The 15,718-nt window shown below is 38.3% G+C and overlaps 1 protein-coding gene across 2 annotated transcripts in view; it reads right to left on the bottom strand.

Annotated features, from left to right (window-relative positions):
- Positions 1–7,764: 7,764 nt before the first annotated feature.
- Positions 7,765–15,718, bottom strand: part of NGLY1 (N-glycanase 1) — a 53,360-nt gene continuing 45,406 nt past the window's right edge. For both annotated transcript variants that reach the window (XM_074268243.1, XM_074268242.1), the window contains exons 9-12: positions 14,964–15,128; positions 12,843–13,028; positions 8,501–8,678; positions 7,765–8,119 (exon numbers count right to left, since the gene is read on the bottom strand). In XM_074268243.1, the coding sequence (XP_074124344.1) occupies positions 7,944–8,119; positions 8,501–8,678; positions 12,843–13,028; positions 14,964–15,128 (705 nt within the window). In that variant the 3' untranslated portion in view covers positions 7,765–7,943. The remainder of the gene's footprint in view (positions 8,120–8,500; positions 8,679–12,842; positions 13,029–14,963; positions 15,129–15,718) is intronic.

The raw sequence follows: 15,718 nt of genomic DNA, 5'->3' as shown, positions 1-15,718 counted from the left end.
TTCCTCCTTTTCAAGGCTAATTCATTGGTTTCATGATCCACTTCCCATAGCATTCTTTCTCCTTTCTTTCCCCGTCATTGCCCAGTGCAGTTAAATCTGTTTCAGATTAAATTTACAAGAAGTGGAAGAATGCCGATGGCTCACTATTTATTACAAGAAGATCAAAGGCCCCCAAGTCCTCTTTTCTTAAATCTCCTCAATTTGAAGTGATTGTCCAACATTCCAAGAGGTGTTCTTGCTTTCCATGCAAAGATCTAAGAATCCTTTGGTTTTTGATTTCTCTCTTTGCCCACACCCCTCCTGGAGAAAATTATTTTAAAAATCTGCAAATATATAAGGGATCTGTAATTTCATTCAGGCTGGGGTGGGGAGATCACAATCTGTTCAATCATGTCATTAAGTCCTGGAGAGTCACCTATCCATAAAAGATAAGCAATCAGACACTAATACTGGCCACTTGTAAGCTCTTACATACCATTATCCCAGTTTCTCTCCATATAATCCTTACTTACCTGGGAAGACGAACAATATTGATTACAGTAGGGGTGCAAGTCAATATTTCTGAGTTAAAAAAGAATCTACCTTGATATTCTTGAGAGTCAGAGATGGAAACAGAAAGATAATTGAGTTGAGAGATATGAAGTCTTCACCACAACCTTGCTGCCTTGAAATTTCCCATTAGTAGCAGAAATGGGTGCAATTTTTTTTTCCATACAAGGAAATGGAATCTAGTTCATTTTTGGGACCAAAAGCATGAAAATGTTCCCAAATCTTAAGCGCAGATGAATGTCCTAAAAGAGAACAAAAAAACCCGTGAGATCCTTTTTCAAATTTTTTGTATTGGAAAAATGTATGATTTTTCAGTTTCTGAAAAGTGTGTCAGGGATGGGGGATGAAGGGGATTGTTACCTTGTACATAAAGTCTTTTAAGAGGATTTAGAGATAAATTTCATCTTCCCAAGACATACAAGTCACAATTCAGTAGCATCAATTGAAACACAGATAATGAAATCATAAAAGGAATTATTTCCTGAGAAGCAATGGGATTCAAAGATTTGGCATTATAGGAACATATATACATACCTTTCAAGGTTGAGAAGGAAAACACTTTTGTATTTCTTTCTTGAAATTAAAACTACCATATTTCTAATGACAAATATAGTGGCTTTTTTAACCAATGGAGCCATTTCAGAACGATAAACTGATCAGAGGACAGAAATCTTCAATACTTCTGTGATATTATGAAAACAATTTCAAAGGAATAACATTGCTTTTGTTATATTTAAAGAAAGTCTGGGGCAAATAAATGCTAATGGTGGGAATGCTAATGAAGGAAAATGATAAATTAGCTGGAGCACTACACAGGGATAAGGATTGAATCTGAGATTTCCTTGGTAGAAGATACTCCCAGAGGAGGAAACTCCTTCTACTAATGCAAGTAGCACCTGCTCTGTAATTTGTAGTCCTGGAGAGCTTCTGAGAAAGTGTAAAGCTTAGTGACATACGCTCAGGGCCAGGATGTACTGGAGGCAGGTCCTGAGTCCAAGTTTTCCTGGCTTCAAGGCCATTTTCTATCCACTACGCCATGAACATTATACTCCATACTTAACTCTCACTATTAATAAGTAATAATCCAAGTCCAGTGGTTCTATAAATCCCCTCATCCCCAGTACCAGCAGATCTGTTAAAGGGTGGGATTTTTATTTCTGCCTCTAGGGATAACTTGGGCATCAGCCCAGACAGGAGTCATCACTAAAGATACCCACTTATTCTCTGTGAGGAGGAGGCTTTTCGGTTCTAAGGGAGGAGTTTAGGACTCCTAATTAGTAAACTGCTACCTGTCCTTCTAAGCCACATTCATAGGGTAATTTCAGGATATTGTGACAGATGCTAATTCCCAGAGAATTCAGAAAAAATTACAGAAGCTCAGCACATTTGTAACAGGAAATCTAGTGGGTCTGGAGGAAAGATACAAATTTAAGAAAATAAATTGTGATTGCATCCATAAGGATATTGACTAAAATGAAGCCTGAACCATAAATTTGCTGATAGATTTTAACTTCATGAAAAAGCAGTAGCAATCTTATTAAAGGACTATTTAACGTCATTAAGAGTCTCACTGGCAAATAGGATGCTAAAACTGGCAGAGATTTAGAGACCATTTAGTTCATTTCTGAGTTTCCAGATGAGAAGCCTGACGACCAAAATCATACATTTAATTACTAGCAGGCTCTAGTCTCCCTCTATCAGATTACTGGCTTTCCTCTAGTTTGAAGCAATGTAAGGCATAAATGGCTGAACAACCATTCCGTCATTAGAATATAAACTTCCAGGGGAAGTAAGGTGGCTCAGTGGATAGAGCCCCAGCCCTGAGTCAGGAGGACCTGAGTTCAAATCTGGTCTCAGACACTTAACACTTCCAGGCTGTGTGACCCTGGGCAAGTCACTTAACCTCAATTACTTCAGCAAAAATAATTAATTAAAAAATTCCCCTTTATTCCAATCCCTCTATTTTTGTCCGCCTGCATTTTGGATTTCCTTTGCAGGCTAATTGTACACTGTTTCAAAGTCTGATTCTTTTTGTGCAGCAAAACAGCTGTTTGGACATGTGTACACATATTGTATTTAATTTACACTCTAACATATGTAACATGTACTGGTCAGCCTGCCATTTGGGGGGGGGGGGAAGGAGGGGAAAAATTAGAACAGAAGGTTTGGCCATTGTCGATGCGTAAAATTACCCCTGCATATATCTGGTAGATAAAAACTATTTTAAAAAATTCCCCTTTAGGGAAAAATTGGCATTTTCTCTTTCCTGTAAATTCCCCATAACCTAGCATACAGTAAGTGCTCATGTATTAATTAAGTACTGCCCAATTTTTCGTCTGATTGGCCCTAGAGCCTGTATAACAATCTTATAGTTCTTCCCAATCTGGATTGCGTGAAACTCAACAGAGCCCTAAAAGTTTATATTTTTTCAATGTAGAACATAAATGTGTATTTTACAACATTAAATACAAATTGTTATTAGTATGATGTTTTTAAAAGTCCTGTCTTTCTCTCCATCAGAATATAATTGTCTCATTTATCTGGCATCGGCATGGAGTGAATTGTTATAGTTAGCATTTTGGGGACAAGGGACACTCCTTTCAAGCAAAGCCAAGCATTGAGAAAATTCTAAAATGCAATATACATTGCCCCCAGCCTTGTAATTTAATCCATTCTTGATTTGCACAGAACTTCAGAGTTGAAAGAATCCTTTGAACATGTTTTATAGGAAACTAAAGGATCGAGTCCCTTGTCTGACGTCTCTGGGCTCCACTTTCTATGGTTCATCATCCCTATTATGAAAACCAACAGTTGGATTCTGCAGTAATGCTCTCAGAAATTGAGGCACACAAATCGTCCCGGATTACCTTGTTCCTTCCGCTTTCTCCTTAATTTCTCTGGTCTTCCCGAGTGGAGTGGTTGGAAGCTAGCATCTGTCACTGCTATGAGTAGCATCTTTCTTGTAATTTGTGAGTCTGGAAACCAAACATGTTAGATTCAAGCGTAACAAGAGAGTAAAGCGTTTCCAGGAGTTTTAACAATTGCTTGCATTAAATAGCACTCTACATGCCCGATTTCATTTGTACAACCATCCTGGGAGGTCAATAGTGTATTGGGAAAAGGTTCAGAGAGGCTGTTTTTTTTTTTTTTTTTTTTTTTTCCTGAGGTCACTCAGTAACGGGTACCACTGTGGCTCAATCTCAGACTTTTGGCCTCCAAGTTCAGCACTTTTTCAAAAGGTCCAGATTCCTGGCTCTGTGCTAAAGAGCTGCAGCTGCAGGATAAACTTCATATTTTGACATTTAGATCTCTTAATACCAAGCAACTGGCTTCAAAAACCAAGAAAAAGGGGGGTTAGAAGACTGGCGTTTGAGCCATGAGAATTGGAAGTCTCAGCCCACTTTGGGTGCCCACAGTTACAGAGGACTCAGCCCAGCATGAGGAGCTTCCTACACCAGTCATGGATGCTCATGTCCCCCTTGCTCCCAATTCCATATTTAGAAATAAAGCAATATTATGGGACTTTGTTCCCTGGAAGGAACTTTAATGCTCATTTTGCTCAATGCCAATGGGTCCCTTAAGAGGTCTGTTTGTCCATGGATTTCAGGTTGTCCATGAGCTTTAAGGGTAAAAAATAAAACCAAAAAGTTTCACCTTTATTTCCCCCAACCTCTAATTGAAATTGAGTGTTTCCTTCAATTATTTTAAACAATCTAAAATAAATTATTTAAAAATCTGGTTGCGAGAAGGGGTCCTGATGCTTCTCCAGGGGGCCAGGACACAAGGAAGGGTGAAGAGCCCACGAGCTGGGTAACAATAACAGTAGTCTCTGAACCCAGGGACTCTTGACTCACATATAGCATTAGGTCAGCGTGATGACAGGAAGGAAATCTAATCAGCAAATTCATGCACCATGATTCTGTTAAATCATCTATGCTGCAGGCTGCCTTGATTATCAGACTGTGAAAGCACATTTGCTGACCTTGGATCCTTGGGCTTCAACAAAGCCTTGTAAAACCCAAGCAACAAAACCCAGAAAGGGCTGCCCAGGTGAGAAGTCTTTCCCCCCAGTGCCAGTCCCCAGCCACAGTAACTGCCAACTCAAAGGCAACATGTCTTTAAAATGGTCACGAGCACACAGCCCTTACCCAGGAGAACTCATCAGCTGCTGAGGAGAGGCTTTGTTCTCCCTTCCAGCGGTAAACACTCCTGCCACTCCCCATGGCAACCTTCTGACCAAAGGAAATTCCCCAAATTATGCAGGAGGAGAAAACACCCTAACACACCTGGAAAAGGCTCTTGGAGACATGCTTGAAAGCTCATTTTCTGCTGCTGGATTCAGATTTCTTTCTGTGCCTCCTTCAGGGGAGGGGTGCAATTGAGAGCCACATTCTTATTACCACAAATCTATGCGCAAACAGCTAACCCAAGCCAGCAGCTAAATGTTTTATGGTGCTTTTATTATCTCTGCCATTTATCCTTATTAGTGTTAGGAAGAGAAAGGAAAATGACGCAAATTAGAGATTTGTTTATATATATATATATATATATATATATATATATATATATATATATACACACACACACACATATACATACATATATTTATATTATACATACATATATATTTATATATATACATTATATACATATATATGTATATGTATATATATATATATATATATATATATATATATATATATATATATATATATATATATATATATATATATATATATATATATGTATGTATAAATAAAATAAGCCTTAGCTGGGATTTGATCTCGAGCTGTGAAGTACAATACAGTGTCCATCAATAAATTAGCCATGCAAGAGAGGAGTGCTTTCGACAGCCGCCCAAAGCCTGCACTGGTTGGAGAGCTTTATAATTTCTGCCTCACCTGGTGGCCTACAAAGCATCCCTCCACCTTTCAGTTCTTGTCTGATTTTTATTTCAAATTGGCAATTTAAATTACCCCGTCCAGCATTTCCTGCGAACAATTTCTGGATGTTTCTGTATACTGAGATCTCATCTGACATTCATGAGGTTCCTCGTGCTAGTAATTGTACGGAATACCAAGTCTGCGCCCAGAGAATTTCCCCTGTTTGCTACCTTGGCCACATAATTTTAGCACAAAATATTCTTCTCTCATTCCCATTATGTTTCTCCTTCAAGCCAGGCAAGAAAGCCATACTTCTCATGGGTGTGTATGTATGCAGCATAAGTAATTTTCTTATGTGTGAGGAGCAATCTAAGGACACTTTTACTACATATGAAAAGCTGGTTTCAGGATCAAGAAGGCCTGGGTCCAAGCGCCATCCTTAGAGTGGCTGAGTGACCTGGGCAAGTGACTTAACCTTTCAACGGAGAGGGAACTTCATCCCTGCCAGTTCCCTATAGGAATGAAATCAGAAGCTCTGGCCCCAAATAGATGCTTGTTTGAATGCATGAAAAGCAAACATTTTCTTGCTTGGCTCCAAGGAGAAAAACAACTGGCTGGGGGAAAGGAAATGCTTTATGCTAAAAAGATACGGCTGAAGTGTCTAAAGAGGAAATTCTGTGTGTGTGTGTACACAGGACAACACCCCAGAGCATTTTCATTTTCGATATCCCCTCGTCAAGCTGCCTTCGGCTGTTATGTAGCTTTCTGTAAGAGTTCAAGGGTCCCTTCTTCCTGCCAACAAAAATCCTCCCTGTGCAGCTGCACCGGGGTCAGTTGGTTAAAAGGTGGGTGATGATTTCAATTCCCCAGCCAGCTCTAACAATTTACCCCCTCCTTGTCCCTAGAGGATGTTGTGCTAGTTCGAGGTCTACAAGTCCAAGAAGGGATGCTCGGGGACGACCCTCTTATTAACCTCAGAAGCAGAAGCCCTGTATTTGACTCCTAATAGACATTGACAGCCAGTAAGACCCTCTTGGGGACCTTCTGTACCTTTCGTGAAGGTCAGTCTTACTCAGGGTATGGAGGCAACTCTGGGTTCTCAAAAAGCGCTGCTGGAGAGGAGAAGCTTTGACAGTATGTCTGTCACTGTCACAACACAGATGTGTTTGCAAAGGCTCATCACCAGAAGGTTGGTCCCTGATTTGGCTGACACAATTCCAGGGCAACTGGAGTCTACATCAATACAGGGAAAATCCACACCAAGAAAAATCACAGCTCTTCAAGTGTTGAAATAAGGAACACATGTTAATTTTCCATTAAGGCGGACAAGAAGAGAACCAGGACCTTTTGAAACGCTCCTTGGTTCTTAAAGGACACAAAATGATTCTCATGCACATTTACATAACATTTTCAGATTGTAAAATGTTTTCTTCACAACAACTTTCAAGGCAAACTAACTAAATATTATCCCCATTTTATAGAGGAGGGAAAGCACTGAGAGCTTGACTAATCAGGCCTTGCTCCACCTCCAGCTTTCCTTTCTGTGTTCTCTGATATCTCCCAAAGATGAGAGGGAATAAGTCACTTTAGAAAATTTTAAAATGCTTTACATGTGACAGATAATAAATAAATTATCATGGAAAACATTAAAATGCTTTACATATACCATGAAATAGATATAAAATGCCAATACCCAGAATAGGCATTTTTATTCAGAGGGATAAAGATTCAGGTCAAAAGTGACTTTTTTTCCCCCTAAGTATTTACATATTAGGAAATCTTTGGCAAGATCTCTGAATTCATTTGTTAAAGAAGAAATTTTGAACGACACTCTTTTCAGTTATTACCTTTCTTTTCAAGCATAATGCCTTATGAAATTTTGTCTTAAAACAACCACTAAAAGGCATAATGCAAAATAGTTTATTTTATTTAAAATGCCTACATATTTACAATAAAAACTTTATCATGCATCATAACTTCTCAATTGTTAATTTTAAAGATAAAAGGTAAAGAATCATAAAGAATCAATTCCACTATCTCCCTACCAAAAATTTCAAAGTTTAACCAATCCAAAAATACATGAAGCACCAGCAACATGCAAGGCAATGTTAGAGGTTGGGAAACACCACATTTCCGAGACTAATACCTTCATGTTTTACCGTAACTATGAATGGGGCATTAAGAGGGCATCATATTTGACTTCTGATACTACATATGCAATTTTAATGTAAAATATGATTCCTGTGTAGTAAGGCCTTATTCTGACCATTAACACACATTAATTAGCATATTAAAGAGAGGTAGATTTAAAGATTCTAGGATTTCACTATGGTCCATGGCATAAAGATTTATTATTTTGACAAGAGTGATAGGATTGATGGCCAGGGAAAAAAAAATGATGTCAGCAGGGAGAGAGCAGTGGTAAATTGCCAATATTCAATGAATTAACAGAAGATGTTAAACCATGATAAGTCCTTGATGACTGCCACCATTTCTGTAATGTTCAAGTTCTTAAAGGTCACTGAATTTTATAATTATTTCCAAACAATTTTCTTCACGGTCATTTAAGCTTTGTCTAAACAGCTGGGTATGTTGCCAGGCAACATCACCATCCCCTCCACTTAGTTTTGCTTCCAAAATAACTTCTGTGGCATCAGAAAAATCACGATAGGAATGAAGGCTTTTATCTGTTGAGTGGAAAGAAATAAAAAATAATTAAAGCTCGGTTTTAGGTCATTTAAATTTAAGTCCACAGCATGAAGAGGCAGTTTTGGAATGGGTATTTTAGTACTCGTACGCTGTTAACCACAACCTCCCACCGGCCAAAAAATAAAACCTACCCAGAGAAATATGAATTATTTTAAGATGGACAAAAAAGTCAACTTCACCTGACATCAGTTACCATAAAGGACTTTTTCACTTGTACCTGAATTTGGAGTCCTTTTTTTGTGGGGCTTTTGAAAAATTGCATTGGGCCTGATAATATTTAGCATCTAGTTAAATATGATTACACTCTCAGGAAAATGGTAAACACATTCCATGCTTAAGCCTCTAAGTACAATGCTTACCTCCTGCCAGTTCTACTTGTGCTGAATCAGAATGTAGCTTCCATTCTATCTTTCCACTGGCAAAGGTTTGACTGCTTGTTCTAATGGAAATGGTATCGATTTTAAGCCCAACTGACCCACACTCAAACTTCCAAGAAATGTAGCCAGACGATGAGCCTTCTTTTCGAGCTAAATAAACCTAGTAGGAGGGAAAACATGAAATGGAGTGAATGAGGAATTTTGAGAAGGAAAGGGACAAAACTATGGAGACTAGCATTATAATGTGATCATCAGGCAGTCAAACGGTTTGGGAAACCTATGTTTTTTCATATTTAAAAATTTATTAATATGATCATTCAGCAAGCATTTATTAGGGATCTACTGTTTTCCAGACACTGGAGTTGCAAAATACAAACAATGAAATCCTTACTCCCAAGGAGTAATTTTTCTTGTTTTTCCTTATTAAGAGAAATAATAACATGGATAGAAACCGATCTGAATTCAGACCCTGTAGGACTTTTAGTCATTGAACAAATACATATGCAAGTCTAGATTAAAAACCTACACAATAAATACAAGCTAGTTAAGAGAGGCACTGGAAAAGATTCCTATAGGCAGTAATATTTGAGATGCACATTTCAGGAGGTTTCTATAAAGCAGAGGTGAGGAGAATGTACATTCTGGATAGAGGGGCAGCCAATGGAAAAAATGCTATGTGAATAGCAGGAAGAATGATATGTATAGATTGCACATGTGGAAGCGGGCCATAATGTTTAATTAGCCTACAAAAAGCTCAATTTATATCTTCCCTAGACATCCCTGGGAACCATGCTGATAAAGCAACACACCAGAGAGATGTGTGCTTCAGGAAAATGATTTTGAGAGCAGAGGGAGGGATGGGAAGACAAGAGACCTGAAGCACTGAGACCAGGTGAGCAGCTGAGGTGGTAAACTAAGGAGAAAAAGGGATATACGTGAGGAAGAAACAGCAAGATCCGGCAACCGACTGGATGGGTGAGAAAAGAGTAAGAAGTTAGGGACGATGCTGAGAGACTAGAAGAATATTGTCAGCCATAAAGAAGTTTGGTCAGGGCTGGGCCTCGGGGAAAAAAGAAGGAATTCAGTCTCTGAAGGTTGAGTTTGGGATCTAAAATGTCCACCAGGCGGATGGCTCTGCAGAAGGGAAGCTGGATAGACAGATAGCCAGCTCCTCCTGCACAGAGGTGATCATTAACCCCCAGGAGCAGATAAAATCAGGGGAAAAGGAGCTAGAGGAAAGGAATTCCAGGGCGGGGCCTAATCTGAATCAAAAAGTTCTCCATATCCCAGAAGAAATTTCAATGTTGACTGAATTCAAGCATACTGAAAAGTTGGGGGCAAATGGAATTTTTAGGTTCTGCTAGCTAACTACACATTTTGAGCCACGTCAATATTTTTTTTAAATAGCTTTTTATTTACCAGATATATGCATGGGTAATTTTTCAGCACTGACAATTACAAAACCTCTTGTCCCAACTTTTCCCCTCCTTTCCCCAACCCCCTCCCCCTGATGGCAAGTTGACCAATTCATGTTAAATGTGTTAAAATATAAGTTAAATATAATATATGTATACTTGTCCATACAGTTATTTTGCTGTACAAAAAGAATCAGACTTTGAAGTGTACAATTAGCCTGTGAAGGAAATCCAAAATGCAGGCGGACAAAAACAGAGGGATTGGGGATTCTATGTAGTGGTTCATAGTCATCTCCCAGAGTTCTTTTGTTGGATGTTGCTGGTTCAGTTCATTACCGCTCTATTGGAACTGATTTGGTTCATTTCTCAATATTTTTTTTAATATTGAATATTTCAATTCATTTAATTTCTAGGTTTTTAATATTTAGATTTTGTATAATCATGGCAAATTTTTTTCTTAGAAAATTGAGCTGAAGATATCAAAAGCAGGTATTTATAATACAACTGCTGCTAATTCTCCAGCCATTTTTACCGCCAAGCTGAAGTTTATGTAGCTGACAAAAAGGAGCTCTGCTCACATTTAGAGTAACTCAGCAACACTTGGCTATTCCTAGTTCACTGGGTTTTTCCTCAGATGAACCTTTAAGAAGCTCTGGGGGCTCGGGGTTCAAACATTTTGTGATACATTTCTACTGACAATAGGCTGATTCAGAACACTAGACCTTAGCTATGAGACTTTATAGGTTTCCCCACCTTAAGTTAGTTATTATTAAGTAATTATTAAGTCCCTACTATGTGCTAGTCACTATAATATGGTTCTGTTAGTTGACAACTGAATTTCCTGGCATACACACATTTTATTGTTGTTTTGTTGAATTTTCAAATTCTGTGGTTTTTTTATATTAGCTAAGGAAATATGCAAAAGTTATAGCTCTTAAAGTGCACACATCAGTAACTATTAGAGGTACTGAAGGAACTGTGGGTTAAGAGAAGTCAAGCAATTCAAGTTAAGTAAGACATAATAAAAACACGATCAGTCACATCAAAGCACCAAGGAAAACATGGTCAAAACCAAAAACAAACCAAGGCCTGACAAACTGAAAAATAGTCTTAATTATTCTTCAAAGAACAATCAAAGACTTTCAGAGGCACTTTACAACTGGAGGGGTTATTACTGAACAAGGGTCATTTCTTCTTGAAATTGGAAGAATAGAAAGACTAGTTAAAATAGAAATATAGCTAAAAACCATTGCTCACCAAAAAAACAAAACTATTTTTCATGTGCAAGAAAATATAAAGACTGGAGTATGAAAGATGAAAAGGTCAATTTTAACTGATGTAACTCACTTTTTCATTTAACCATACCCAAACTCTTGTCCGCTACGTAAATGACCTATGAGACCATAGGCCTTTTTTTAGGATTTGTTTTATTCCAGTTGCCACAGAAATCTTGAAGGAATGATGAACTGTGATAAATATGCTGATATAATTTAGAAGTAAAATTCCAGAACTATAGAAATTCCTAAATGGAAATGTAATGTTGCATCTGAAAGGTTAAGAAAGTGATCCAAGAGATGGAGAGCAGCAGATGCTAATGGTCTGAGCACTCATCTGACTGAAACCCACTGAGAATCTATAGCCACTGATCAAGATTAGATTTGGGGGAAATGGGCCACTCTTATTGAGAGCCCACTGAAAATCTATTCCCAATGATCAAGTTTAAATTTGGGGGAAATGGGCCACTCATTTGGTTTTAAAATCTACTGAAAATCCACTAGCAAGGATCAAGGTTAGATTTGGGGAAAGTCAAGCTGCATTATGACCAACTCCACCAAGTATTCAGTCGGTGACAACGAAAGACACCGATCAGCCCCGCTAGGACGACGGCAGTGTCTTGTATAAGTGGCTCCACAGGAGCAGGACAAGGTGGGAGTTATCTCAGCACCTCCCAAAGCACCTAACGATCTCCTGCCCTGAGGGAACCCCCAAACACAAGCCTGGGGATGTGCTGTGAAGCAATTTGTCATCTAGAAGTAAGAATCATGCACTGACTGATCAGTCTTTGGTTAACTTTCTCTGAGGAAGTGACATCATTTGGTCATCAAGTCAACAAGCATTTATTAAGCACCAACTGTGTGCCAGGCTCTGTGTTAAATGCTGAGAATGATAAGAAAGGAACCACAGGATCCTCTGCCCTTGAATTCTAATGAGGGGGATCATGGGCAAAAACCGCTGTACCCTGAAGCCATGCCAGTATCAGTGGTGAGCTCACCAATCAGGGCTGACCAAGTGATCAGGAGAGGCCTGAAGATTCCCAGACGTGAGGGGCAGCCACAAAAGGGGAGAGGGGAGGAAGAAAGGGGGAAAGGAATCATGGGAATGGGGGATCGCAGCCACGAAAAGCCAGGCCATCAGGTGGGATTGCTTATGGCAGCCAGGATGGAAGGGCCTGGTCCTGGCCTAGTCCTGGAAGCAGTCCGAAGGGGAACCTGGTCACAGAGAGATTTCTTCTCCCCACTGAAAAATTGCCTTTAAAACAGCTCCAAAAATATATGCGATTTCATTTTACATGGATAAGCCTAACTAAAATGGAGACCAAGGCCTGATGTCTTACCTTTATTCAGAGTTAATGCAGAGACCCAGACAGGGGGCAAAGCCAAGGACAACAGAGATGCAGGTTTCAGGTACCACAGGGAGCAACAAGGACGGAGGGCCGAGGGTGCTGGGGAGATTGGTCACCTGAGGGGGGGGGGAGCATAGGGAGAGGAATGGGAAATGACCCAGCTTCCCTCTGAGGCACGTGCAGGAGGCGCAGGAGTGTCACTGACACACCCACACAGAAGCCCCCCAGCCCACAGAGCCCACAGACACAAGAGCCCCCCGGCAGGCTGCCCCAGACACACAATTACCATTTTCCAGTCCGTCTCAACTTTTCTGAATACAGATTCCATTTTCCAAAGACCATTTTCCCATCCGGAGATTTTGTCATTATTACTTGAAACTCGGACATAGCAATCATCCACTGGGTTGTAAGTGAGGTGGAAAAGCTTCGCCATTTTCTCTTCTCCAGATGGTCTGAACACAGTTTCTTTTCTCTTAACAAAAGAAAGCAGAATTATTTTTTCCAAATCTATTAGAAGTGAAGAGAGAGAGGGGTCCAGGAATGCACATAAGGCCTCTCAATGGCAGACTTATCATACTGTCATATGTAATACAAGGCTTCCAAATGTCCTAGTGTAGATTTAAGCTATTCAAGCTTAAGTAGCTTTTTTATAGTTCACACTGAGCATCCATTTATTAGGAGGGAGTTTCTTCACCCTCGAGTTCCCTATACTAATAAAATCACAATCCAATTCCCATCCCATTTTATCCCAATGAATAGAGCAATTTGAAATGACAACTATGTTTTTATTCTAGACATTAAAGCAATTAAAATATTGACTTTCTACAAATTTTATTAGCTCTCATTATATATGACCAAGGTTTCTTCCTTCCTCAGGTGAATCACAAAGCTTCCTTTCTTCTGCTGACTTCACTGTAAAAATAAAGGCTAATAATGTTAGATACTTAGCCTTCCTTAATCAACTACCCTACCATGATTAGAAGAATAAGAACATCCATCATTAGAAGAAAAAGGTATGAATAACTAAATAATTTTCATACTTCTAACAGAACATAGCTGTGCATTAAATTAGGTCTCGTCAGACTGTAACTTGTTCAGCAATTAGTGATTTGAGTTATTGACTGAATTTTGTCTTATTGCTCTAAGATTGAACTGAAAACTGAGTCATCTCTATTACAGCAAAAACTATTTGCAAAATATAATTAGAATAACCCACCCTCCTCAGTCCTACTGTAGAAGACCAGTAATGACAAATTTTGAAAAATTAGGGAGACAGAGGGCTATCGATGGGGAAAATAATATTATGGTTTTAAAAAATGTATATTTCCATATTTTGTGTACACCTATCTTTCTCCACTCCCCCTTGCTGTCTATAAACTAGATCATAATTCTCTTGAGGTCAAGGGCCATTTTTTTCCACATTTCCCTATCTTCTGCAATATCTATCAAGGTACCTCGAACACAGCAACTGCTCAAATATTTGATTTAAACCATCATATTTACCAGGATTGGACAAATATATTATCCACATAGCAAATTACCTAGCATCAGAAATATTAACCAAAGAATTGCCTAAAACTTATTTCAAAGACACAGCAACAATTTCATCATTGAAAATAATTTCTAATCAAAATGATAGGTTTAAAATTATTAGAGATTCACTGTCACCAACAAATTAACTTTTCCTATTTTATCTCACAAAATTGTCCTATAGTTGATAAAAAATTAAAAGTTAAGGATATTACAATCCTCAATCAAATTATCTTATATTAAGGTCAACTGTTACGTTATCAATATAAGACTTTGTTTTCTGGGTGTTTTCTTCCTCCCCAAAGCAGACTACAGTGAGATTTGGTGAAATCTAATGAAGTACATGATGGATTTAAACTATAGATTTATCAATATAGATAGCAACTGTAATACCTATTTTTCAACCTATATGAAAGACTATAGAATCAGTTATCTAAAGAAGAAACAAAGCAGGGGAAAGGGAAGCAGAACAGGATTCTATTTCTTTATATCTTTGCAACCAACTATAATGTAATAAATTCTCTATAATGATAACCTAAGCAGCCTGAATATGAACAGAAAATAAACAAATAAGCAGATTCTAATCACAATATCAGAAATCTTTTAACCACAATTGTAATAGTTTCAAACCCTTATTTTTAAGAATTCTTATAATTTATGTAGTATAACTGTTGACAACTAATATTTCTCTTTATTTCTCCTCCAAAGCAATTAGCTACTAATTCCCTCCAAATTTTCATTTTCCTTTAAAGCATTACTTTCTAATTTGAAGTGATAGGGGGAAATGTCAAAGCCATTATCCTAAGACCAAGAAGTGCTCCCTAGAGTGGGCCCATGTTGGAGTTGAGAAGCTCCTTTCTGTTAATGAATTAAATACCTCAGAACCCATTTCTCCCCGGGCTACTCTCCAAGCCACTGAGCCCGAGATCCGGCCACCGAGTTCTCCAGCCTTAGGAGCTCTGGGAGAGATGAACTCCACAAGCTCCACAATTATCCTGTGAAGGAGCTCCTTTCTTCGGCTCTCTGACAAGGAGAGCTGCCTCTGTGGTAAAAGAAAACAAAAGGAAAAAAGTGAAAATTCTTTCAGGTTATGATCTATTTGAAGCTAGAATCTAAGAAAGATTAGAAAAGGGGACTGAGGCTATAATTTCAATGGCCAAAGTAACTCCCCAAAGAGGAAACTCCCTTAACCGATGCAGGCTGGTACTTTCTCTGAAACTGGTAGTGTTTAAGACAGTTTTGTCTCACTAAGACAAAAAAAAAATCGTTAAAATGTGAAATAACTTTAGGACTAAGAAGCTGGAGAGGGTAAGGAAAACATGATAGTAGAAACATTTGCTTCAATTTCAAAATTTATTATTATTTTTAAAATAGCAAAATAAAATGCCTTTTAAATAACTCAAGTTAAAATGATTCTCAACACTATAGGAATCATTTAATATCTCATTTTCCTCATCTGCAACGTAAGGAAGCGGTGCTATAACAATGCTAATCACCAAGTTTAACCTGAGATAATTCTACCTTCTACTCTGTTTAAATTAACTGTATCAATCATTTGCTTAGATTTATTCAAAGAAAGCATTTTGAACTTACTTTTTCAACCAAAAACTATTCTTACATTTTGATACACTA

Source organism: Sminthopsis crassicaudata, chromosome 5 (assembly GCF_048593235.1).
Source record: "Sminthopsis crassicaudata isolate SCR6 chromosome 5, ASM4859323v1, whole genome shotgun sequence".
NCBI classification, from domain to species: domain Eukaryota; kingdom Metazoa; phylum Chordata; class Mammalia; order Dasyuromorphia; family Dasyuridae; genus Sminthopsis; species Sminthopsis crassicaudata.
Note: the sequence above shows the minus strand (reverse complement) of the source record. Positions and strands in the feature narration are given on the sequence as shown.